Raw genomic sequence first — 27,356 nt, 5'->3', positions numbered from 1 at the left:
CCCCGATCCCAAGTTCTTTTCACCGCTTTGTTGTTTTGTGCCTCCATCTCCCTTTTGCCTTTGACCTATACCGTAAGGTGAAAACCAGAATCCCTCAGTGGTGAAAAGTCTGGATGGGATGAAGAGAAGTCGCACTCTGGAAGGATAGCTGCCTTGCCCTCGTGTGCCTCTCCGCCTGGCGGTGTCGTCACGCGGGGATCCTCTCCTCAGCCGTCGCAGCTGTCACTCTCGTCGCAGTCTGTGTGTGTGACCCAGTGTACCAGCCGGTGCACCACAGCGATGGCAGTGACGGGTTAAAAGCGGAGGCCGTGCCTCGACGTTTCCAAAACACGGTCGGTGCTGAGCGAACCCATTGTTCCTCATACCCACGTGCCCTCTTGGTGCCTCTTAACCTGCGAACTCCCCTTACTCTTCCTGAGATGAACACAAGCACCTCCCAGAAATAAACACAGCTCTGAAGGGGGAAAGGCTCAGCCTTATTATAAGATGTAACTTTTATATCTTTATTAAAGCTGCCAGGTGTAGACTTTACAGTCCCGGTGTGAGTTATAGAGAGATGATGATTGTTTTAGGTTAAAACTTGGTACTTTTTCCGGATGTTCTCTCAGTTAAATTAATCCTTATGTTCCAACATAAATTGAGGCAGAACAAGTTCCATTTTTAGTGATTCTTACAAAATTTTGTTTTGGTTTTATTTCCAGCTGTATTTAATAATGGAAAGCCTCCTGTGGTTAGGCATAGTGTTTGAGACTTTGGTGGAATCTAATTATTTTGAACTTTTAAAGCCTTAAAAAATGAATGTAAAGTCAAAGTAAATTTTTCTGATGGCTTTCATGGTCTGTGAGTTCAGGGTTGCTTATTTCAGACGGAACAGTATCTGTGTTAAAATGTATTTTTTTTATATAGTTGTAATGGTCTTTTTCAACTCTTTTAAAAATCAGTTCATTTAGCTACAAAGAGAAAATAAAAAGAAATTTAAAAGGCTTATAAGCATAGTCCATGTGAGCCTGCCTGTGCTGTTTCCTAGCAGAAGTTAAAGCAGTATCTGAGCACTGCCGTAGTATCCACGTGAGCACACGCGTGTGTGGGAGGCACAGGCTGGGATCTGCTCATCTGCCCACTGCGAGGCCGGCCTGCACCTCCGTGGGGGCTTCTTGTAACAGGTTGAAGGCCTCTGAATGGAGGCCTCATGCCCTGCTTGTTTGAAACCCTTGCTGTTAATCTAAAAGGACCTGTAGGACACACAGCTGGACATCCTGTGACAAGCGCAAGTCTGGGATGCAGAAGCACCAGCGGTGGGGGGTGCCTGAGGGTGGCAGGCATCATTCAGCCTTGGCTTTTGGCCCCCACAGCCTAGGTGTTACCCTCTGCCAGCAGTCAGATTAAAGTAAAGAGCTTCCCTTCTAGGCATCCTAGGACTGCCTGTGCCCAGAGGCAGCACCTAAATGTTACCGAGAAAGACCCGGACAGCCGGGTGTAATCCTCTTGGGAAAGTGTGGTACTGACTGCACGTCCTGGATTGATGGCATGTGTGTAAACTTAGGTAAAGGAAAGAATGTTACTTGGAAAATGCAGGACTGTTGGCGTGTCCTTCACTTCAGAGCCTGTTTAAAGGCAGGTTCCCCTACACCTGGCTGGTTAAGTCTAGTTTGTAGAACTTGTGTACTTTTGAAACAGCTATTGGTCCGGAGTTTCTTGGCATAAGAAGCTGTGTGATTTTAAGTGTATATTGTATGAGAAAGGGGTGGGGCAGCAGAAACTTTTTACAGAGTTTCAACTCATTAACATTAATTTCTAAAGTAATATTTTGAGGATGTAACAGAAGAAGTACAACTTGTATATAATGTTTCTTTAATTCTGACATATATTTAAATGAGTAGGGAGGAGAGAATTTTATTTTTAAGTGATATTTTCCATTCTCTTTTTCTCTCCAATCAGAAACTGGTTCTTCAACTTTCAGTGCCAATTAAGAAATGCTATAATAAGCATTTTACATTCTGTCCTGCTGTTTGACTTTGGGTGTAAATGGTGGTAGAAGGTTTAGTAACTGAGCATACGTAGTTAAACAGCGAGAGATCTTGCTTGAGATGATACAGTAAGTTTGGTGTGGTGTGGTATTTGGTTTATATAGTATTATTTAGCCATAATACTAAAACCATGCAGAATTCCTCCTGAAAAAGTGTTCAACAGGAGGCCAGAAAGGCCATGTTCACGATAAGCTTCTCTGCTTCAGGTTTTTTGGATATGTTTGGTTCCCCACGGCCGTTTTGTTCTTTATTGTGGTTCTCTAGAAACTATGCTGTGCGAACATATGGAATTCTATACATGAGTGTTTATTAGTTTTGTAGAAAGCCCAGGATACTGTCAGCTTAATAATTGTGTTATTTTGTGAGTTACAGAGAGGGCGTATTAAAAGTCAGGTGATAATGAAGTTTTCATTAATTATTTTAACGTTTTCAAGGTAGTATTAAAGGCAGTTCAACCAAAATCAGAATTAAACAATGACATGAGCTTTTTTGGTTTCCTCTGGCTCAGGAGGGATTGGTTATAGCTGGCCTGCTCGCCCATCTTTTATTGACTGTCACCGTCCCCGTAAAAAGCTCAAATACAGTTTTTAGTTTGTATGGTTGCATAATAAGTTTAGTTTTTAATTGTATGTGTCTTTGCTCTTGACGATTCAATCTTTTTTGTCTTTTATATTTCCTTTTGAAAAAGTGTTACAGAAATGACAATTATAACATATTTATATGTCTACTTAAATGTAACATGAGTTGATAATTTGTGACAATCCTTCGCTTCATCGTGATTCCCAAAGACACTTATAACTCATTGAGGTATTTATGAACCGCTTTATGTTTGTGTTTGTCTAGGACATGTCTCAGGAAGGCTATGGAACTAGGTCTCAACCTCCTCTGGCTCCCGGAAAACCTAACCATGAAGACTTGAACTTGATACAGCAAGAAAGACCGTCGAGTTTACCAGTAAGACTGTCACTGTGCTGATTTAGAAATGTAATGACTTACAGATTTCTAAAAAGAGCATTTGCTTTTGTGGTTATTCTTTATATTAAGACTCGGGGGGAAGTTTCTAGATTTCATACATATCTGTCATTAGTTTTTTTAGTGTTTCCTTCTTGACGTTGCTGTGTAGTCTTGAGTAAGTCTATTTCCTTTGTAGGTCTCTTGGAGTCCACTGATGCTAGTTATGTCTGAGTCCAATTGGAAGCTTCTATTTGGCTGATAGGCTTTGTGGCAGAAAGGTGTTCCTGTGGTTCAGTCGTGCTTTGAATAGACTGTTGCTTTCGGGTAGTGATTCAGAACAGAGGTACCTGTATGAGAGTTAAATGCAAAGGAATTCCCATTTGGCAAAGAATGTAAGTGAGGAGATAAAGCATCCAGTGGTATTTTAAATTCCTTCTGGGACTTTATGTAATGAGAAATGACTCAATATTTTTTTTCACCCCAAAGAAAGTATTTTAGTTTAAAATTGTCTATAAATATTTCCACTAACAAATCACTGTGTTGGGTACCTATTGACTAGGTTGTAGCTATATTGCCAGTTACGTGTTAATGCCCTTAAGTAGTTCATTTGTGCTTAACTTGCTTTCTTTCATGGACGTCTTCATTTAAATGAGGTTTTCCTGGAGTTCCTGCTGTGGCACAGTGGGTTAAGAATCCAACTGCAGTGGCTTGGGTCATTGGAGACCCTGGCTCAGTGCAGGATCCAGCGTTGCCGCAGCTGTGGATAGGTTGCAGCTGTGGCTCAGATTCAGTCCCTGGCCTGGTAACTTCCATATACCATGGGGAGGCCAGAAATAAATGAATAAATAAATACATAAAATAAGGTTTTCCTTATAAATTAAAAGAAAACATCTGTGCAAACAAATTTTTGTATTATTTTCTTGTTAAGGTATTTTGATTTGAATAACTGTTTACCGTTATTGTTTAATCTCTATTAAGTTTTATTTAAGATGGGAGTTCACGCTAACCATGATTTTAATTTGAATTTAATATACATTTACATAAAGTAAGATTTATTATATTACTTACCAACCTTTGAGAACTGACATTTGTGAAGAACGTTATACATGACATTTGGCACGTACCATGCCTATTTGTAAGGTGTGTGTTGCCTCACAGTAGAAGGTAAGTGATGGCTATAGGATGTATACCGTCTGAACCTGATGCACATGTATTTGAAACTCTCATTTTTACAGCTTTTTTTTCTGTGATGGGAGGTGGGTAAAATTTATTGTGGTCATTTTTTAGTCACCTTGGAATATTTATTGTCAAGTTTTTTGGTTTTTGAAGGAATGGTACAGGTGACGGACTCTGTGTGCTGTAAGGTTTTTTTTTCAGCAGGTGATTCCCCTGCTTGGTGAGCAGGGAGCGCGAGAGAGGAGCAGAGAGAGCACAGGTGCCTGTGAACACTGTTGATAAATGCAACTTTGCTGAATATTTGGAAATTGACCTGAGGTTTTAGGAAATTCAGATTGACTCATGGGAAGCAAGTGGGCAGTGAATTTTTTTTCCCACAGATTTTTAGTGATTTTAGAGAAGCCCAACTTTGCAGGTTAGTCATTGGCTGGTGATGTGTACTGTTAAGCAGATTGGAAAATTTGTTATAAATTGGTATCACTTCTCTACACGCCAAAAGCTTAGTTTGCAGTGTACTGCTTTCTTCATATCCACTTGAACTTTTGCATCACTTACTAGGCTGTGCTTGCTTTCATGGGTCTGCTTTGGAGTAAAGGGTCGGCTTTGAGCTAACTGCAGCATTATTAGGGAGGCTTCAAGTGTGGTAGTCACAGCAGACTGAAGGGTTCTGCTTAGTGATGGTGCTTTTTAAGGTGATTACTGGGAAGGGGGCTCAAAGTATTTTAGGAAGTGAACCAGTATATTCTTCAATAGCTTAGGTCTTGTGGAATTTTTCAGTTTGTATGCATATAATGGCTTACTTTCTTCCTTGATATTTATACTGCCTCCTTCCCTAGAGGATTTAAGATTGCTGATAGTACAAATTTTCTTATGAAGCTGTTAAAAAAAAAGAAATGCCCTAATTGGTATTTTCTTTGTGGTGTTGTAACTCACAGATAAATAGGATACTGATTGACTCAATAACATTTCAATAATTTTTTTTTTAAAGAGAAAATTTTCAGGTTTCATAGTTGGTACATAGAAGCATCAGTTACTGAATAAAGGATAAACCAAATTATCAGCTGGTTGTACTTACCTAAAATCCCTGCCCCCAATCTATTCAAGATGAAAATTGGCTTTATTTAAGTAAATTTTGATGCTTCCCTTTTCTTTCAATAGAGTTTGTGTAGAAAGTTTTTCTGTATGGGGTTTACAGACATATTTTTATGTTATGTAGATGCTGTATCAATATGTTACATACAGCTACGGTAATTACAGTTTTGGGGAGAGATTTCTTGGTATTCTGTATGGCTGTAATGTGTATTTTTATTCTCATTTTAATTTTCTAATGTGGCTAAATTGACTATAAATACCACGAAACTGCTTTTGTTGTCACACTTGAATTCGTTACTAGGTCTTTTGTAGATTTATGCTGTGTTTGTCTTTTTCAAGTGTCGATGATATAAATTTTGTCTTTTTACTTAAAGGCAGTCCATCATATGTGTAATCTCCAGTTTTATAATTTTGAACCAAAAAAATTGTGGGTCTTATCTGTACATTAAAAAAGAATGTGGTATAAAATAGAATTCCCCTTGTGGCCCAGCAGTAACAAACCCGACTAGTATCCATGAGGACGTGGGTTTGATCCCTGGCCTCGCCAGTGGGTTAAGGATCCAGCATTGCTGTGAGCTGTGGTGTAGGTCACAGACGTGGCTCAGATCTGGCATTGCTGTTGGTGTGCTGTAGGCCAGCAGCTACAGCTCTGATTTGATGCCTAGCCTGGGAACGTCCATATTCTGCAAGTGTGACTCTTAAAAAAAGAGAAGACAATAAAATAAATTAAAAAAGAATGTGGTAAAAATTATTCTAATGTAGAATCAAGTCTTTATCCATTACATAAGACTATAAGAAGGAAGCTTCTTAAGTAGTTGCTTCTTAATTTTTTGCTTAAACCACAGCAGCACAGGATTGGAGCCCCATCTGTGACCTACACCACAGCTCATGGCAAAGCCAGATCCTTAACCCACTAAATGAAGTCAGGGATCAAACCCACCTCCTCATGGATCCTAGTCATGTTCATTAACCACTGAGCCACGAAGGGAACTCCAGTTTTTTCTGCTTCTGATATTGATACGAGTGAAGCCATCATTAAGCAAAATATACAGTGGAAGTTATAAAAAAATGCTGTAGCTAATAGACTCTTTTATAAACATTGAGTATATCTCAATTTGCATTCTAAGATAATCTCCAAAATATGATTTATACATTTTTTTTCCTTTTTCGTCTCTTGTGGCATTTACTAGTCATCCTTTTATTGCAGTTACTTTTATAGTTATCTTGGTTCCCTTCCTCATCAGTCTAGGATCTTTTCATAGAATTTATTACATTTTATTCAGTTAGTGTTTTCCTAATAGAATTTATGTCATAACTTTTAAATACCTTCTTCTCCTAGTTTCAGAATTTTCTTTTAATTGCTTACAGGACCGTTTCCAAGGTACTGAATTGACATCAGGAAAGCCTATAAGCTACCGATACTAAAGGATTATGTGAATGTGGTATCTGTGTCGTCAGGGTGGTTTTATTCTTAGAACCATTTTCTTTTACTATAAAATGATGTTTGAGTTTTACCTTGGTAGCTTTAAGCTTTAAGAAAAGAAAATGTGGACACTTTTGTATAATTAAGCTAGAAGTAACACGAAAACCTTCTTTTCTTAGTAATGTGTATTTTTAATTGTAAAAATAAATTGACATAATTTCAGTAAGTACAATACAGATAGATATGTTGTTAATAAAATATTTATAAACATGTACAGAATAGAGTAAACCAAAAACATTTTGATTTTTTTTTTTATCTTCTTGTTCTAAGCAAATAGTGCTATCTCCCCTAGAATCTGAAGCGTTGCTGATATTCCTCAGTTTAGAAGTAATTAATTTGTTTTATTCTTCTGAGAGGTTTGCCACCAGTATTTATTTCAGATAGCAGGTACATCGTTCTGTTTATTTAAGATACAGAATATGAACAGTCATCTTCTAATGACCTTTGAAAAGCCCATCAAGTCATTAAAAACCTCTTTCTGACCCTTTCTTCCTTAAATAGGAAGCATTGAAAGAGGTTGACATGAAATCCAAGTTTAGTAAAAACCCTGAGTGTTAGGTGGAATAGTGCTGTGGCGCTTTGTTGAGCTTGCAATTAGAAGGAAGTGTTGAAGTTCAGATAAAACATACATTGTTACCCTTTTGTGAAAGGACGAAGGTAGTAAATGCTGGTTGTTCTTTGAAATAGAAGGTGTTAAACAGAACATTGGAAGCCTGAAAAAGAATGGTTGGAGAACTGTTATTACCAAGAGTATTCTTTGGGGGTCAGATATTAGCAACAGAGCAGGCAATGATCTGCCTTTACAGAAAAAGAATATAACATACTCGGTGTGCGTGTTTTTTAATCTTCAGGGACACGTGTTGGTTTAGGGGTAAATGGTCGTGTACTTTGGAAGCATGTATGAAAAATGATATGTTAATTGGGGCATTTTAAGTGTGTAGATTGGATGATATAGTTCCTATGAACAATTGGCAACTATTGGGAAAAGCTGGGTGAAACCTTTTTGGTTTTTGTCCTTTTTGTCTTTTTAGGGCTGTACCTGCGGTATATGGAGGTTCCCAGGATAGGGGTCTAATTGGAGCTGTAGCTGCCGGCCTACACCACAGCCACAGCAACGCCAGATCTGAGCCTTGTCTGCGACCTACACCACAGCTCACGGCAATGCTGGATCCTTAACCCACTGAGCAAGGCCAGGGATCGAACCTGCAACCTCATGGCTCCTAGTCGGATTCGTTTCCGCTGTGTCACAATGGGGACTCCTTAACTGGGTGTTGCTTTTTACCAAGTTCTCAGCCCATCCATGAATACAAATTGTTACGATGATCTTAACCTGCTAGTTGGCAGGCTTTTGTAAAAAGTTAAAATCTGCCAGGTAAGAATTATATATAATGAATTATATATAAGGCTGCTAAATGAACTCTTTCCAAACTTTTTAAATTTGTAGCTTGAACTTGATTTAAATGATTGTATCAAAAGGTTGCTTGTAGCTGTCTTCTTTTTGATCATTTTCAAGTCACCCTGAACATTCAAAAAATTCTACATTAATAGGAGAAATTTAATCTGTTATCACCTTATCTCAGTATTCAAGCATTGACAATCCTTGTGTGATAGAAGACATCAACTATTTGGTATCAGTGTTTCCTAAATGTTGTTAGAGTGTGTCAAATCTAGAAGTTAGGGAAGTTGTAAAAAGTGGGTGTTGTGACAGGAGCAGGGGTTCTCTGAGGGATGAGCCTTGTCAGGGAGCATGTCTGCTGACAGTTAACCTTTGGCATCATTTCAAAACTTAAGGTACAGACACATTTCGGTATCTTGCAGAAGTGTTAAATGGAGCATACAACACTTCTGTTTCTTATCTAGAATTTATTATATTCTTAAATGTAATTTTAGTCACTGGTCTATTTTATATGGAGACAGTAATTCTTTTTGCATTAAGTTTGAGAGAAACATGAAAAGACCTTAACTTGAAAGCCCTCATTTAGGAAAAGTGATAGTGACTCTGACATATGTTTATTTTTCAACATGGAATATTTCTTTCAGATGTGATACTCTGTAATTTTATCTCCCAGAGTATTTTTGTGATCTTTGGGAAATAGAGGAAACACTTGCAGTTGAGCAGGGTGGGAAAGAGTAGCAAGTGGGAAGGTGTGTTTCTCCCCCTTTCACAACCATCTTCCACTTAAATATTTGTTCTGCAAATGAATGTTCAATAAAACCTCACCAGCTTGGATTTCTTCCAGGTTAAAGCAGGCTAAATATATGGGAAGTTTGAAGAAATTAGTATTTAAAAAGAGCGATAGTTTGCTTTTAAATAACTCATGTTTGTGTGCAAAGTGTTTCTAAATTGAGACCTTTCAGTTCTTTTGAAATAAACGGATACTTCTAAATTCATTATCGCCAAGATATTTGCTTAGAGGCAATGTGTTATTTTGAAAAATTCGTTTAATAAAAAAAAACACAACATATTTCAACCAAGCAGACCCCCTGCAAACCTTTTCACAGAATATTCTAAACCTTTCATTTAAAATATGGGGGAATGAATTTTAACCCATTTTACAGGACTGTCAATCCCCTCCAATTAATGAAGGAGTAGTATAAAAAAGAGACACTCGACAGAATTGGAGATGAAGAGAGGCTGAAACAGAACTGATTTTCAGGATATTGGTTTTGATAATAGGAGGATAGCTATGATCTGTAGTTGATAAATGAGGCTCATTAAGTAAGGGATGATAAATGCAGATGTTCCTGGCTAATAGAAAAGTCAGCATACAAATTTCGCGGTAGCAAATGGGAGACTGGAAGGTTCTGACCAGCTTTCCAATGACCTGTGTGAGGCCATGGAGTCTCCCCTGCGGCCTCACAGGCTGGGGTGCTTGCAGCTCTCGGGTCCGTCTGCAAAGAGGTGCAGAACCATACCTGGACATGAGCCTCTCGCACCAGAGGGCCCGTCTCTGAGCACTGGGGGTGGGCAGCAGTGCTGCGCTTTCGGTAGAACAACCCACGGAAAGCAGCGCCTGTGAGGGCTTCTCACCTGGGGGCAGCGGGGCTCCAGCGAGAGAGCTGTCAGCAGCGTGGCTCCTTGGAGTTGTAATTTGAACTTTTCATGCTAGAATGAAAAATGACGTGTTTGGAGGTACCTTTCTTATTCTAACGTGCTGCTGCTGTTTGTACAGGGTTCTTGGCATGCTGAGCGAGAAGGCCTCCCCTCTCCTTTCCTCCTAGCGCTTCTCCTCTTCCCTGGTATCGGGAGGGGTGGCGGGCTCTTCCACGTTGTGGCCACTGTGAGACGGTGAATGCCTTTTACTTCCTGTTAGAAGTTTTAATTTACAGGCTTCCACTTTCTAGGGGACTGAAGGCACACAGGTGTTTTATGTAGCGGGATATATAACCAGCAGGCGCTCATGGTAGCACTTGTGGACTGGTTAATTGCTTTTATTTTCCTCTTGAACCAAAAGTAATTGTTTCTAATATGAACTGTCAGTTTAGGAGAGGAAATAAATATATGCAGAGAAGGTTCTTACCTGAGAACAAAATTTTCTATTCTTCCTTCACAATGTAAGATTTTAGACACGTCTCTCTTTCTCATCTTTTTTCTTTGCCTTTGCTAAATTGTTGTAAAATAACTGAATGGTCTTGTTTTCCTTTGTTTGGGTCAAGAAATTTTAGCTGAAAATTGTTAGTGTGTGAAAGAAGATTATTGACTCAACAAGCCTTCAATTTTCCGTGAATAACACTCCCACCCCCTAGCTTCAGGAACACGCCGTGCATGCATTCTATTTTAAAATACAGACTGTAATTTAAAACAGGCAGTTTGATGCCCCACTGAACTTTGTTTAAGCCTGGAATAAAAGAGGGGGGGAAAAAGCTTTAAGCCACAAAAAAGTGACTAAGCTTTCTCAACCGCTTTTCTTCATAATGCATTCTATTAAAAAAAAAAAAAAAAAAAAGCTTCCAGGTACAGTTGTTGTCTTTTTCCATAGGACCTGCATTTTATCCAGCGTTAAGAGTGTGGCATGTGCCTCTTTTCCCTTTATTCTACGACTTGGCTGTCGTGACTTTTTAAAGTGTTGAGGGTAGTGTTCACTGGTGGTGGAATCTGTGTGCTGTGTACATCTGTGCACACTGTCCGGCGTGTACGAGAACATGAACTCTAAAATTAAACCCATGGCTTTTAGTATTCACCTATTGATGGTTAATTTTCTGGCATTCTTTTGACTTTAAATAGTACCTGATTATTAGACTGGACTGATATAACTATTTACTTATAATATTCTTTACTCTCAGGTCATTATAAAAATGAGTCCTTGGAAGCAGTTTATATCACTTGCCTTCCCTCCACCTCCTCTTCGCAGCAGTGTAGGCAAACAGCTTATGATAACTTGTATGGAAGGAATGATGACTTTGTTTTGATAAAATAATGTATTTTGACCTAGAGACCTGTTCTAATGATAGTGCTGAATGGCAGATAGGACTAAGTCTCTGGAATAAAAGAGGGGGGGAAAAAAGCTTTAAGCCACAAAAAAGTGACTAAGCTTTCTCAACCGCTTTTCTTCATAATGCATTCTATTTAAAAAAAAAAAAAAAAAAAAGCTTCCAGGTACAGTTGTTGTCTTTTTCCATAGGACCTGCAAGGTTCTGATCTTGAGCAATGAATGCATGCCACTTCTCAGGACGGTGTGTCCTAGTCTGAGAAATGAATGTTAGAGATGTTCCCACTCGTAGGTTTCTAGATTTTTATGTTAAAGGTTTTCTTCATAGTAGATAAGAAAAGTATTGGTAAAAATGAACTCTTTGCTTTTAGGAAGGAGGTGAATAAGAGAAGCGCAGTCTTCCCGAAATCTTTAGTTAAGGGCTCACATGTGCCCTTGGTGGTCCCCTTCCCATTCCTAAGAGCCGTTTGCTTTTGAATATATTTAGGGATTTGGGGTTGTCTAGTGGAGTGCACACAGGCTTATTCTGTAGGCCATGGGGGAGCCCTGGGCCTTCTTACGATCTCTGTCCCTGACACCTCAGAGAGTGCAGAGATTTCCCTCTCCCCCAAGGAATCGGTTTGGGAGTCTGGTGCGTTCGAGTCTAGGGACAAGAAAAATGCATGTGAGCAGTTCATGTGTGGTGTCTTTATGACCTCCTGCTAAAGTTGAGGTAGAAGGGACAAGCACATAAGGAAGCTGCAGGATCGTGAAACCTTGTCTTTGTAGTACGAAGTCTACTGCTTTTCCCATGGGGCCAATGGGAACCCAGTGGAGACAGTCTGAAACAAGTCGATCAGGCATCAGTGAGTTAATTTCATGCTGGTGGAAGGAAGGCTCCAGTGGCCTCTACCTGAGGTCTCTATTTGCTTCTGGCATTCCAGTTTGTATTTGTCTATTTTAAAGTAGTGGAGTAATAACTCTACTATTTAAACTGAGATTTACCACCAGTGGAGATATGAGCAACCCGGGGATGTGAAAACCACCATTTCTTTTTCATGAACCCAAACCTGCATTTGTGCATTTTGTTTGTGTGTGAGTTTTGTTCTAAGTCTTTGGAAGTCACTGGCTTGATTTGGGTGGAATGCTGTCACAAGCCTTAGTTTTACTTGTTATTTTGCTGCTCTTTCTGTTAAAGCACACAGTAGCGTGCAGTGAAGCGACGGCATAGACTAGACCTGACCCACAGGTAAGGCTGGAATGAGTGAACCTGGCCCCCCGAGTGACGGGACAGTACCGCAGTATCCTGCCCGTCTCAAACCTGACTCGATACCGATACTTCTCCTTTTTCAAAATTTTCTCATGTAAATAGGGAATCTTCATTAGTCTTTGTTTCTCCCATAGGTTTGGGTGACTCACCTTCTGACACTAAAAACATGTGGTTGGTCTTTGATTAAGTATCTGTATCTGGAGAAAATTTGGCTTCAGAATACTTATATAATTATTTGGTACCATTTGAAAATGCCTTATATATAAATACTGCTAGTAAAAGAAAAGAAGAATAAATATGCCCAGAGTAAGAGTCTTAGTGAATATCTTAGGTAAGGTGCATGAATTTGAAAGACAGGACTTCCTGACATCTGTTTTGCTTGCTCAAAGCCACATCCCACCCCATTTTTCTACTTTTGAATCTGGAACTTTCAGGTTACCAAGAAATAAATTGTACCATGCCTTTTATTTATAAAAGCCTGCATTTTCAAGATGCCTTTATTACCATTGGAGGCAGGGACTCAACTTTAGAGCTAATGTATTATCTCCTTAATGAGGTTGAGTCAGATTATTAAAAAGTGATAGCAGTGAGAATGCAGAGGGAGAAAGCTGTTGAAATAAAAGGCGGGATGAATGGTAGATGCTTTTAAGCTGAGTGACCGGGACGTTTGGTGTTGATGACAAACACAGGGAAACAGTGGTGGGGAGTTGGTTGGGGGAGAAAAGAATACCCCGAGCTTCTATGAGATTAAAAAGCTAGCCCTGAATAACTGTGCTGGAGTTCTAAAACACCTAAAAGAAAGCTGTTCATCTGTGCTTCCAAGCCTTATTTTATGCATGGTTCTTGATAGGAGTCAAAACGTTGTCACAAATGGGAACTGATGTTAAAATAATGACCGTCTTGGCTCTACCTTTACATTTCACTTAAGTTCTTGGAGGTGATTTGAAGACTATAGTAGCAGAGTTTGTATAAACAACTCAGCAGGTCATTCCAGAGTTTCTAACAGTAACTTGGAATAAGACAAGAATGCAGTGTCAAGAAATGGCACTCGTTGCTGGTTCCATTTCCTTTGCTGTTACGATAGTGCAGTAAGTTTATATCCTAAGATGTTCCTTTCCTTGGGTGGAGACAGGTTACTTTATATTGCTCTATTTGGTTTACTTTTGAGTGATTTAGACTTTGTTCTTATTGTACCGATTCATTTTGGAGGAATATTCCTTAATTATCTTGTTATAATTTTTTATTTTCTGAAACCTATTTTGAGTATATGTGTTTGTGAGCCTAGTAAACAAATTTATGTTTTGTTTATTTTATTTTTTCTTCTTTGAGGATGACCGTGGGAGGGGGCAGGGAACCTGGTTTTAACTTCCTGTTTTTGAAATATGTTCTCTTTTATTTAGAAATAGTTTACCCCTTTGCATACCATGAGTTTCTGTGATACATTTGAATCTCAGCAGAGGAAATGGGATCTCAGGGAAATAACCATGAACTCTGAAAGGATATTATCTCTTGCCTTTTTTTTAAATCAAGCCCCTTCCCACTTTTTTCTTCAGTTTTTAAAGCAGTCATTTCACTTCCTACGTAAAGAGCAAAGGTTTAATACAAATGAGTTCTTCACATGTGTGTATTTTTACATATTTAATTTGATTCAGATTGTTAAAACGCTCTTTCCCACATGTGAAAATAGAGGCTCAAAAGGCAGGAAACTTGCCTCAAAGTTCAACAGCAGTGGAGATGCAGTGAATCTATAGCTCATTTCATTATAGCACCTGCCTGCTTATACCTGTTCATGCACACACCTCAGAGTCCTTGTTGTTAAAGCTAAGTCCTTCTTTTTTAAAAAAAAAAAATAAACTGTTTTATCAATTTTGATCAAAATCATGTGTCCTTGAAAAAATATGAATGTGTTCAAATTTCCCCAAGTGTTTTGGCTTTGCATAGTTACTACATTTATGGTTTTCTTTAGCTGGTGTGCCTAAATGTTGACATCCTAGATTAAGGCGTCACATAGAAAAATTCAGTTACATTTAGCAATCGTTTATTGATTGCCTCCTATGTTTAAACTTTCACATTAGAGATAATAAAATAGAATTTTAATTACTTCACTAGTTTATTAGTATTTGTTCTTTCCTATAAAAATTCAGCATTAAGAAATCAACAAGAGAACATATCTATATTCAGATTGTCTGCTATTTAAAATGCTTTAACACATCTCATTTTACCTTCAGAGAATCATCTATAAAATCTACAGAATTCATACTTGAAGCATGTGTAATTTCGAAGAAATTATTTGCCGTTTTCTGGAAGTTTTGAATATTGAAAGTATAAGAACAGTGATGGCTATATCAAAATTATATTCATCTTTTATACAAGACATTCAAGTGGGTTTTAACCACATATTATCAGTGCTGTGGGTTTTTAAAAGAAAAGAACACGGCTGCCCAGCACTTTTGTGAAGACTTGGCTTTTGGTAGAGGAATGATTTCACTGGCCTTCTTAAGTGACTTCATGAGGGATTTTTATTATTTTAACTACTTTTTTAATGACTTAATTTGCACTTTCTATTTCATCTGTAAGGGATGAAAACAAGATATTAAATTTCTAGCCATCTTTGATAAGATTTTGGCCTCGGTTTAGGGGTATCACATTTTGAAAAGTGTACCTAAATATGCATGTAATGGTTGATAGCACTTCAGACCTGCCATGAGTTCGTTGTCACTGCCTGGTACTTCCCTGACCCCTTTGCATCACCAGAAATACAACATGTGTAAAACCTCTTGTGACGTACTTGCCTTATACATAGGTACTCAATAAATGTCAATTTCTTGGCCCTGTTGGCCCTCCTTCTCTTTTGAAATTGGGCTTAGTTGCCCAGTCCTGGTACGGATGCTGGTCCACCAAACTTCCCTGACATTCAGCATCCTTTCCTATGGATGCGAAGAACGGAGCAAAGACATTGTGGAGGCAAAGAGACCATGGCAGCTGATGCTTAGCTGAAGCTTCATTTCATTGATTCCTCTTCTGTTACCCCATTGTGAAACCCCAGTACTACTGACTCCTTTGGACAGAAATGTTGGTGTAAATACCGCTGGGATTCCTCTGAATTCATTTCGGCTTTGTTTGTTTGTTCATTTATTTATATTTTCTAGGACCGCTCCTGCGGCATATGGAGCTTCCCAGGCTAGGGATCTAATCAGAGCTGTAGCCACTGTAACCATTGGCTTTATATTTTTTGTTTCTATTTATCACTTAATGGAAAAACACCAATATGAGAAACCTACATTAACATACATTGTAATTTAAAACAGTTTCTGTAATAGTGTTCTGTAAGTTTGGTTTAAGTACCACAGACTGAATTATCGGGTTGGGGGGGAGGGTTGGGGTGGGAATGAAGAGGCAAAATCTTCTAGGGCTTGTTTCGTAAAAAATTACAGCTGTATAGTTCAGATAATTGAAATATGTTGATAATTCAATAATGCTGGTCACTGGTTGTATATGGTTTTATTTAGTAAACTATAACATTATAGTTAACTAAATGCCTGCAGTGATTAAAGTTTACTTTTTCCTTGCTCTTGCCAACTTTTGTAGTATTATCAGTGAGTAATAAAATCACCTAAAAGAAGAGAGAGAGAAGAAAAAGAAGGCATAAGCAAAGGCATGGATAGAAATCTACTTGCAGTGAAGTCTGCTCTAGGTAAATTCCTTAGATTTTACAAAGGATTTTCAGAGGTTTCTGAGACAGATAACCATAAGAACTGTCATGATCGTCCAGGAAAAGATGACACATCTTTAATGGGTGACCGCAGGTGGTGAATCGGGTGAAATAACTTGATATCCTTTGGAGTCAAATACACACACATACTAGCTACCTACCTATCTTCCTATCTGTCTTTCTGTCTGTGAGAGACATGCCTAAATAATTATGTCGATATAGGAAATACACCTTTTTAAATTCTGCCTTTTGTTTTTTCATTTCAACTGATTAAGTGATGTTAAATTTTGGTGTGAGTCAGGTGGTATTCTGTAAGGGAGAAACACCTGATTTTTTTAGTATTGCTCTTTTAGACAGTTGTGTTTATTGATATTTAAAGTATACATTCTAAGTGGGGCGCTTTTGCAGACAGCAAATTCATAACTATATTTAGCCAGCAGTGGCAGCTAGTGAAAAAGGTACCTGGACAAATCATAGAGCAAGTGAACATGACATCACAGTTATAAATAAGATATTTTATTTTTCCCAGCTTTTTATTGACTACCCCGTCATATCCTTTGTGTATTATACTGACCATCACCAGTTTTACTTATTGTTGTTCTTTTTCTCTTTATGGCCCCACTTGAGGCATTTGGAAGTTCCCAGGCCAGGGATTGAATCCAAGTCGCAGCTGCAACAATGCTGGATCCTTTAACCCACCGTGCTGGGCTAGGGATCAAACCCACCCCTTCGCAGTGACCCAAGCTGCTGCAGTCGGATTCTTAACCCTCTGCGCCAGGCCAGGTACTCCTACCAGTTTCACTTTGAATTTATCTACAGTTTCTTATTAAAATACATATAGTTTAATGTAATTAACAACTTTTTTTTTTTTTTTTTTTGGCCTTCTGACTGTTTTTAATGTTGTGGCATTCCAATATAAAGTATGATCCAGGCAGTGAATAACTTGATCATAATTTAAGAATATAGATATATTTTTTTCATCTACAAAATTGTTTTAAATAAAACAAGATGATCCCTTGTAGTGTAGCAGGTTAAGGATCCAGTGTTGCTGCAGCTATGGTGCAGGCTGAAACTGTTGCATGGATTCTCTCCCTGACCCAGGAACTTCCACATGCCTCGGGTGTGGCCACAAAAATCCCCAGAAGAGCGTGGATGTCTTTCATCATGTGTCCCTGTGAATTATAAATAAATTTGTTTACTTTTAAACATACCAATGGCCACATTTAACTGAAAGAGTCCTGTTATAACAGAAGGTTTTCATTTATGTTTTTATGTGGAACTTATATCCTCTGTACTTGTAAAAAGGATTTGAACTGACCTACAGTAAAACATTTGTGTAAGACTGCTCAAAGTAGAATACAGATTTTTAAAAAATGTTTTAAAAAGGTAGATGCAAACAAGCCATGATAAGGCAGTACCATGAATAACTATTAAATTTAAGGCTTCATTCCTTACTACCAAGGTAGAGGGGGAAAATTGAAGTTATATAATTATTAACATAATGCAGAAAACATTTATTAAGGAAGGACTGTCACTTTTCTCCTGTTATTTTGTAAAGGGAAATACTCTGTAAAGGAGCATATGAAGTACTTCTGTGAGAATAATGAATAATGATGCCCAAATGTGGGTTTTCTAGTTTCTTAGAGTGTTAAAGAAGTTTTTTCATGTTACTTAGAATGATTATCCAGGACCTAAATTAGGCATCCTGTCACACAAATGAATGATGGGCCATTTTTTCTGTAACTTGCTCAACTGTTGAAATTATAAATTCAGCAGTTCTGTCTAAATGAGTAGTTTATTGGGCCATTTTCATTTCACAGTAGTTTTTAAAAATAATTTTTTATAAGCATAGTATATGCTCCAAGATGAAAGTCGTTTAGTAAGAAAATAGTAAAGGGAGTGTCTTGTATCAATTTAGTTTCGTTTTGAGGAATAGATGGTATTTTATTTTGCAATTTGGCATTTTCCTGTTTTATGTTTTTAGGGAGAAGATTGCTAATCTTTGTGTTATAAAATGTAGATTTCAGGTTAATTAGCGAAGACTTGCAATGGTCTACATTTTACAATGCAAACACTGCACTAAGTGACTTAATAATTACAGCCACTCCAATTTATATCTTGCGGTAAAATTTGTGTGATTTCTTTTTCTTGTAACTCTTGGCTTGAGTGCATTCTAAAATTGGAGATGTGTTCTTCAGGAGAAAAAGGATAAATCCATAATCCACCTGGTTCTTCCAGAGCTTCAGTGGGGAGGGACACTAAAGCAGGTGTGGTGTATCTCGCCCCCAGCCCCCAGGAACAGCCATGGGAGAAACTTAGACTCCAGCTATATTTTGGTTGTTGTGCCCTAGGTTTTAAAGAGAGGGAGTGTGGGCAGCAGGCGGAGACCCAGTACTGGGTAAGGAGCTTGACACCAGCCCTGATTTGAGTCCAGAAGTATCTTTGCCTTTTGGCCATTCATCAGCCTTTTCAGGGGAGGGGAACAGGTTGTGGCCTTCAGATCTGTTGAAAAGGGGCAGCCGTATTGCGCCTCTTTTGTTGGAAGAGAATCAGACTTTTTTGAGCCCCAAACCATAGGACAGAATGTAACAAAAAGAAAATTTAACATTTATTCTTATAGAACAATGATAACATTACAGTAAAACAGCTCTTTCATTTATTTGTTCATTTGTTAGCCAGTAGTCATTTATAACTTCTTATGAGTATAAGGAAGTCCTAGTAGTCTGGTAGTCTCTTCTTGTAGAGAATCTTCAAAACGACTTTAATGCCAGTATTTGGTATTTCATTGACTCTAGGAAAATTACTTGCTCAGAGTTTTCTGGCTCTTTTCATTATAAGGGCTTGTGCTTTTAAAAAACTGTTCGGCTGCAAAATCATGAAATGACACTATCTGTGTCAGTTTTGTTTGTTTTTAAAAACACAATAACCTATAAATTGGCAAATTATTTTTCAGTATTTCCCCTTGAGAGGGCTTAAAAAGTGTCTTGAGTATGTTTGGCTTAGATTTTGGGTGGTTGGGCAAAAGCTCCCAGAGTTAGGGTAGCTGTTCTCCAGTAGCTGAAGTGCGCAAATCGATGTTGCTCCCTTAGCGGACTGCTTGTGCTTAAAACAATTTGTGACAAATGCTGGAGTTTCACACATGTATAGGCGTAGCAGTTATGGAGGTGGTTTTGCAAGTCCCTTGGAACAAGCATGCACGTCTTCAGTCACTCTTAATTTGAATGAGAAAGGGGATGGTAGAAGCTATTTTTATTTTCTCTTGGGAGCAAGAGAAAAGGAAGACAGAACTCTGTACCATGTAATTTTAAAAAAGAAAAAAAAATAAAATTCCATTGAGATTCTTTCTTGTTTACTTTTTGTTTTACTCTTGCTGTCTCCCAGTGTGTTTGACTAATGTAAGTCTTCCCCCAGGAATATGGGAATATGTGGTACAGTCCGCCTCATAACCTTCCTGGATATTTTTATAATTTATCATCAGCTGACACCGCCTGGGTAGAATATTCTTACCACTCCCTCTGGCTGCTGGAAGTCTGAAATTACATCTTTGTCTTTGAAGTCAGGCATACTGTTAGCGTTGCTATGGCGACAGGGTGGGTAATGGAGTCCACAGACAGGAGATTGGTATTTAGCGTTTAAATGCTGCTGTACACAAGGCCTTGCTTTTTAGAGTGGTTACTGAACTATCCCCTTTTAGTAAATGTTTAAAAATTACATTTTTACATGGTCTTACTAGATTAATAGTCATGGTTTATTTCATTTTAACTGCAGGGATAAAAGCATTATTCCATTAAATGGGTAGCTTTTTTCTCTTTTGGTTTATGCATTATTAACACAGGCTTTCCTGTTTTGCTTGTAACATTTTATAGGCTTTTTCAAACATGCAGTCAGATTTGCTCTGTTGCTCCTTTATTTTTTGGACTTAACCCATTATGGGCTTGTTCTTGCAAGATTTCAGAGGAGACAAAGTTCTAAAGAGGAACTAAGCTTTTAAAATATTAAAAATGAATGACATGAATTTTTTTAACTCTGAATATGATAGTGGTCATTGATCAGTCTTTTCCCGTGAATTGCAGCAGTAATTTTACTTTTAAATGTTGCTTTTGTTTCAAGTTTCTATTTAGCCCTCTCCTGTTCTGTACCCTCACATGGGACAGGAAAGGAGAGACTGTTCACAGATGTGAGGAACCGTAGGACACTTTGTAAAGATTTTAGTTACTGTAACTGTGCAGATTTAGCAAGTACTAATTCTCTCATTTAGTAAATCTTCTTGGTCCGAGACCATTTCCTTACAGATACATATGATATGTTGATTCTTAATTGTTTTGTCATTAGAATAACGGTGAATCTTAAAAGTTCATGTATTATATACATGTCCTTTCCTACTTGATATGTAAATTGCTTCTAAGGTATAATTTTAAATACCTTTTATCACTTCATAAAGTATTTTGTTTCTGGTAATTTAAATTGTTAGGAAAGTCTTCCATATAATAACTTATGAAGTGTTTCTTGGATTTGTTTTCTACTTCTGCTTTCTTAAACCACACAGGATAAATCTAAATCCATCTTCTATATTGTATTTGAAGATGGTGTTTGTTTTATCTGAGTTTTCACTGGGCTAACTAGTTCCTTTATTTTATCAGTTATGTGGTTTCAAGTCCCTCTACCACCATGTTCTTAAATCTTTGATAAACTTCATTTTTGTGTAAGCCCGTTCAAATGTGAATCTACGACTAAGCTGAATGCTCCCAAGTTATGGCTGGCATAGAGCCAGCCTGCCACCCGCTTTGTTCTGGACTGTCGGGATGCTAGGGGGCTAGGTTTGATAACAGCTGCATCCCACTCTGGCACTCTGGTCGGAACTGCTTCTAAGACCTGTGTCTCATTGATCCTGTACCTAAACCCGAGTACATTTACCCTTCCTGAATGTGGTCTCGTTTTGCGCCGTTGTTCAAGCCTGCTAACATGTATTTGGATGCTATATCATCTGTTGTAGTTAAATTTATACTTTTACGTCATCTGTAAATTTTATCTCATATTAGCTCTTTAATTTTTTTTTTCTTTTTAATGGCCATGCCTGTGGCACATGGAAGTTCCCAGGCTAGGGGTCAAAGCAGAGCTTCAGCTGTGGCCTACACTCCATCCACAGCAACATTGGGTCTGAGCCACATTTGTGACTTACACCTTATCCTATGGCAGTGCCAGATCTTTAACCTTCTGAGTGAGGCCAAGGATTGAACCCCCATTCTCACAGAGACTATGCTGGGTTCTTAACCCACTGAGCCAAAACAGGAACTCCTCGTAAGAGCTCTTAATGTAAAAAATTAAACAGACCAAATGTGGCACTTTTTGACATTCTGGTTTTTGGCATACGTCCAAGTATAATAAATCTGTGTTTATTCTAGCTGATGTATGTTCTAGGTCATACTCTGCATATGAGCCACCGCACTATCCTAAGAGACCTGGTCAGTGGCTAGAACTATACTCCCATTACGTATGTTAAACTGCTGCTTTTCAGAACTACTCATTGGGGGGAGTTACTGTTGCGGCCCAGTGAAAATGAATCCGACTAATGTCTATGAGGTTGCGGTTTGATTCCTGGCCTTGTTCAGTGGGTTGGGGATCCGGTGTTGCCCTTGAGCTGTGGTGTTGGTCACAGAAGCAGCTCAGATCCCACGTTGATGTGACTGTGGCGTAGGCTGGCAGCTGTAGCTCCGATTCAAACCCCTAACCTGGGAACTTCCATGTGCCGCGGGTGTGGCTCTAAAAACCAAAAAAAAAAAAAAAAAAGAATTAGTCATTGTGGATTACACCTGACTTTTCCAATGGAATAATATATGTAAAAGCTTTATAATATTGAAAGTTATACATAATTTGCTTTTGGGATAATTTTATTTTCATCAAGCTTAAGTTTTTTCGAAGAGAAGAGAATCTAGTGTGTGAACCAGTTCATGTTGCGTCATCCAGTTATATCCATTGGCTTCTTTATATCCAAGGTAAACATCAAGAAAAGATAGAACCTATGTCCATCCCCCAAAGGGCCCTAGAATCAGAGCCTTGGATGTCATGGGTCTAAGGCAGAAGATACTGGCCCTGGTCTGGGGATCTTAGAAATGAAGTGGTCCCATTTGAGGGCCCTAAGATTTTAGGGAATGAGACTGTTGATCCAGAAGTCACGGCCTGTCTCATCAGGATGGTCTTTGGAGACAGCAGGTAGTGCGTGCAGGCCACTCCTCCTCCTTCCGTGTTTCTTTGTGTCCATCCGTGTATCGGACACGTGTCCCTGCTTGACCTTTCGTCACCAGCTGTCCGGGACTGAGGAGGTTCTGGGTACTGGGGAAGTGAAAACTGGTGTAGTCTTTCTCAGACCTTGCGGCTTGGTATTGGGGCCGAGACCACGCCAGCTGCTTCTGCAGTGCCGGGGCTTTGCCTCCTTGCTCACCACCAGTTGTGGGAGGGGAGGAAGGGTGAGTCTTGCAGGTCGCTTAACAAAAAAGACACCCTTTACAAAAAAAATTTAAAAGTATGGTTGATTTACAATGTTGTGTTGATTTCTGCTCTGCAGCAAAGTGACTCAGTTATACATATATATGTTCTTTTTCATACTTTCCATTACGGTTTATCACAGGCTATTGAATATATCCTGTGTTATGCGGAAGGACTTGTTGTCTATCCATCCTATACATCATAGTTTATCTGTGCTAATCCCAAACTCCCAGTTGTTCAAAACTTCCCTCCTCCCCCTCCCACTTGGCAACAGATATAAAGCCGTTTTCTCTTTTGAAGGGGTCCCCTGCCCTTTCATGTATTCATGGAGGGTGGGTACAGTTTCTGCTCAGACCTGTAGTAAGCCGTCTCCTCTGTCCCCACACCCATGTCCCCACCTTGTCTCTCTGCAGAAGCCAGGGTTCCAATTGAGAGAGAGGTACCTGGAAGGCAGAGCATTTAGAAATGAAAAGTCTGACTAAGTTTCAGGGATTGGAAAACAAAATTTACTTTAGACCATTGCTGGTTCGTAAGTGACAAGTGGGAGGTAATCCTTTAGAGGTGGCCTCTAGGGATGGCATTCCTGCCTCATTCAGTTGGCCAAGTAGGACTGGTGCCCGTTGAAGCTCCTCCAATTGACCAGTAGTTTGGGCTTGAATTTGAGGTCAGGGATAGGCAGAGTCTCACTCCACTGAAACTCTTAATGAGATTTTATTAAGGAATCTATCTCCCCTGCAAGGAAAAGTATGAGTGAATTTTCGTTCAGAATTATGCCTTGTTTACAGTGTTTGTATCAGAAAATTGTATTGTAGGGACTTCTGGATATTCTAGATCAAGAGTGTCCAGTAGAACTTTCTGCCGTGTTGGAAATATTCCGTATCTGTGTTGTCATAGGTTTAGCCACTAGCCATGTGTTGGTGTATTGCGCTTGAAATCCAATTGCTCGTGTGAGCAATTGGATTTTAAATTTTAATTAAATTTAAATAACCACATGTGGCTAATAGCTACCATATTGGACAATGCAGTTAGATAATGGATCTTATGTAGTCATGTTTTTACTACAGTGTGGATTTTGGTGAAAATAACAATGTGCTTACAAGTTCTTGGCATATAAAGCATTGATTTGCAGTGCATTCTGAAGTACCATTGACACTGAACTCATTCCTGCACGTGTACAGGAGATTGCAGATACAAATACATTTTAGAAGTAGAGTTTATCTGTTTCAGAGTTTCGGCGTATAGATTGAAAGCCAGGTTTTCAGGAGTAAGGATAACTGTACCTTCAGTGAGTGAGTGCTGTGCACCTGGGTGCTGTTGTAGAAGTTAGAAAGCTGAAGGGCTTAATGTCTTTCTAGTCGCCTGTTTATCCCAGCTTCCAGTGATCCATATTTACTGGAAATAGTTATTACAGAGGTGGTTCCATTAAGGGTGTTTTCTGGATGCCTCCACTTTCCTCCCACATACACACCAGTGTCAAGGTCCTGGGCCCCGGGCACGGACTCTAGGTCAAGCAGGGCTATGATCCACGGGGAGCAGAGCAGATCAGGTGGAATTCCAGGATTCTGGCTGCCTGCACCACTGTGCACGTTCGAGGATATGGAGTGTAAAATATCTTAAGACCTATTACTTGGCATCTTTCTCATAACTTGGGTGTCATATCAGAGAAATAGCTTAGGGTTGAGCCTGTGGTGTAAATAATTTCACTCAAATGTGTACACATGGTATCTAATGATACATAGGATTTTTTCCTTCTGTTTAATTATACAGGGTAACAAGGGTTTTATTCCGTAATCTTGGATAATGTCATATTTAGAGCATGAGAGTATGTGGCAACTTCAGGACCGAATAGGAAAACTTCCGACTCTTGACTTTTTAAGCCTGGTTTCCTCTTTTGCCAGGTGGTGATGGAGGTGATAATGCCAATGAAACCTGGAGGTTGAGTCTGTTTTGCTGCTGCCTCCTGGTTCCCCAAACAACTGGACATTTGCATTCTGTTAGAGAGTTTGTATGTAACAGTACCTTCCCCAGAGATTTAAGAGAAGCTACTTCATTCACTTTTTAAGTGCTCTGTATGTTTAGAATTTTCATCAGAACTATATTTCACGTTCAAAATAATGTAGTTGAGTAGTTTGAATAATACGTTCCAGGATTTCCGATTCACTTGTCACACTGCCTTCAGAACTCAACTTCCGCTTGTTGCCTGCATTCATTTCACCTAACATGACGTTTTAACAGTCATGGCACGGTCAATGGGCTGTGTCTGTTTCCTGATATCAAAGGGTTAAGTACTGTCTTTTTTTCACGGTCCTCTTCCTATGCCTGGTAACATCTTTTTCTTTTTAAACTGTGTACCTCCCCACCAAGAGGAGGAAAAACACTAGGAATGAGTAATAATAATTTCTCAATATTTGTTTGATTCTGTGGCATAGTGTACACTTCAGCATCCAAAGTAGATGGATGGGTTATTATTGCTGGTTGTTCTTACTCATTCAGTCTATAAACCTAATTTGTTTTATTTATGATGGGAGAAGGGGAATTTATGAATTCATTTTACTAAGCAGTTCTTGGGTCTTTGTAGTATGCCATTATGATGGATACTTTCCTGTTTTGAAGAAAGATGAAGAATAAGAGTCTCTGCATTCATGAAGCGCTTTTCAGCAAGCATGTTTTGTTGTGGTATATATACATTTACCCATCTTGTTGTGGGGTATTTCAATATTCTCCAAGTATCCTCGGTATTTCTTTTCAATAATGATTATTTTACATTACAGTTCAGATTTGTCTTTCCTCCTTTGAGAAGTAATAGTCTCCCCCACCCACCCACACACAGTGGCCTTTTTTTTTTTTTCGGTGAAGTCAGTAATCTGGATAATTTCTAGTAAGAAAGCTCCATTAAAACCAAGAAGAGATTGTAGTCAAGTAAATGCAGCACAACACAAAAGAAGATGAGGATGGGAGCAACAGGGAGTTAGTTCCCTAATGAAGCAAAGTACTTTTAAAGGTGAAGAAAATAAAGAAGCCCCCTTCCTTTTCTTCTAGCCTGGTCATTATCTGGAATTTTTAGTTAAATAAAATCATTAACGACTTATATATGCCTCAAACTAAACACACAACCCCAATGACAGTTTAATTATCATACTTTTGTTAATAAGATTATGGGGAGGCTATTAAATGAGTCTGTGAGACCTGCGTAGGAAAAATGCTCTGTAAAAACAGAATTCTTTGTGCATTAATAAGGATTCTTGGCTTGTGTTCTTTTTTAACGATTGAGTATAATATTCTGCTGTTTAGTCTAGTGTCTGAAGGGCACAAACATGAAAATGACCATTACTGCACTGTTGGAAAGGTCTTGCCTAACTGGAGTTGTTCTTGTGGTGGTGTGTAAGGTTTCATTCTTAAAACCTTCAAAAGGTGGATGTATTGTCTTACCATCAAGACATTTTCAATAAAATTTTACTGTTTGCTGAAATTTTACAAGAAGTCTTTTGAAAGAAAGTGTTATCGGTTGTAGTAGCGTCAAGTTTTTGGATATGTTGTGTGAGTCGGTCCTTTTTAAAAATATTTCATCAGTTTTAAAAATATGGATCCTGGAGTTCTTGTTGTAGCTCGGCGGCAACGAATCCGACTAGTATCTGTGAGGACGCAGGTTCTACCCCAGGCCTCGCTCAGTGAGTTAAGGATCCTGCATTGATTGCCTTGGTGGAGGTCGCAGACGTGGCTCAGATCTGGCGTCGCTGTGGCTGTGAAGATCCTTCTTTGCCACCCACAATAAATAATATTTAAAGCTTCAGAGTTTCCCTGCTATAGTTTTCTTCGTATGTAGTTTAGTTGGGTGATGTTTGTAAGAGCACGTTCATTGTGCGAAGTGATTTAACAGATACGTTTGAGGCATTTGGCTATTTATTAAGGCTTTGTTTCTGCTAAGAAAACACCAAGGTAAGAACTTAGAATGGGGGTAAGGGAGTGTAATAATGCTTTCAGCTTGTGATAGTTCTTTGTTGATCTAAAAGTCATTTAAAAAGAGCTAGGTCACTTTGGTTGTTAGAGAGTATTTTGTTTCTCAAGGCAGGAGGGAAACTGTCTACTTCTTTTAACGAGTTGAGTTGCATTCCCCCCACCCGCCCTCCCCGGCCCTTCTTCAATCCGTTGCTGGCACTTGAGCAGTCTGCGTGTCATGTCTCTTTCTCTGGTTTGCTCTAGCTGCCACTGTTTCCTGGTTAAATTTTCATTCAGAATTGTCTTTGAAGATCAACCACTTCTTGATTTAACTAAGAACATTATGTTTGTTCTAAACTACTCTTGTGATTTTTTTAAAAGCAGTATTTCATTTAACTTTACAGTTCCTAAATTTCTTTGCTAAAAATAAAACAGAAATTTTTGTTTTCTGATAGGGAATTGGGCCTTGTACATGTGTGATGTGGCATCTGTTTGTATGACAGATGTCCTTTATTGAGTTGTTGTAAGTGCCCTTGTGCATTGGTATAATGGAATTATTGTTCTTCAAATAATTTCTTCTGATTTATAGTAAACAAAAATTATATTTTCATTTGGTAATTATATTCAATCAGCAAGAAGTAATGTGCATAAACTGTGTTTTTCTGACAAAATATTGCCCTTAAAGCTTTATTTTGTTTACGAGCAAATGTGTTTAGTTTGTGTGGGTTTGATATGCATTCCTTTGAATCAGTTTCCATAGGGCAGCTATTGGCTAAGCCCTTAAAAATTACAGCAGCGGTTTCACTTCTAGTCT

The 27,356-nt window shown here is 38.7% G+C and overlaps 1 protein-coding gene across 13 annotated transcripts in view; it reads left to right on the top strand.

The window, feature by feature from the left end:
* Positions 1-27,356, top strand: part of ARID1B (AT-rich interaction domain 1B) — a 435,755-nt gene that overhangs the window by 153,729 nt on the left and 254,670 nt on the right. For all 13 annotated transcript variants that reach the window (XM_021071898.1, XM_021071928.1, XM_021071886.1 and 10 more), the window contains one exon: positions 2,871-2,981. In XM_021071898.1, the coding sequence (XP_020927557.1) occupies positions 2,871-2,981 (111 nt within the window). The remainder of the gene's footprint in view (positions 1-2,870; positions 2,982-27,356) is intronic.

Source organism: Sus scrofa, chromosome 1, assembly GCF_000003025.6.
Source record: "Sus scrofa isolate TJ Tabasco breed Duroc chromosome 1, Sscrofa11.1, whole genome shotgun sequence".
Lineage (NCBI taxonomy): Eukaryota > Metazoa > Chordata > Mammalia > Artiodactyla > Suidae > Sus > Sus scrofa.
This window is presented reverse-complemented; position numbering and strand designations above follow the sequence as displayed.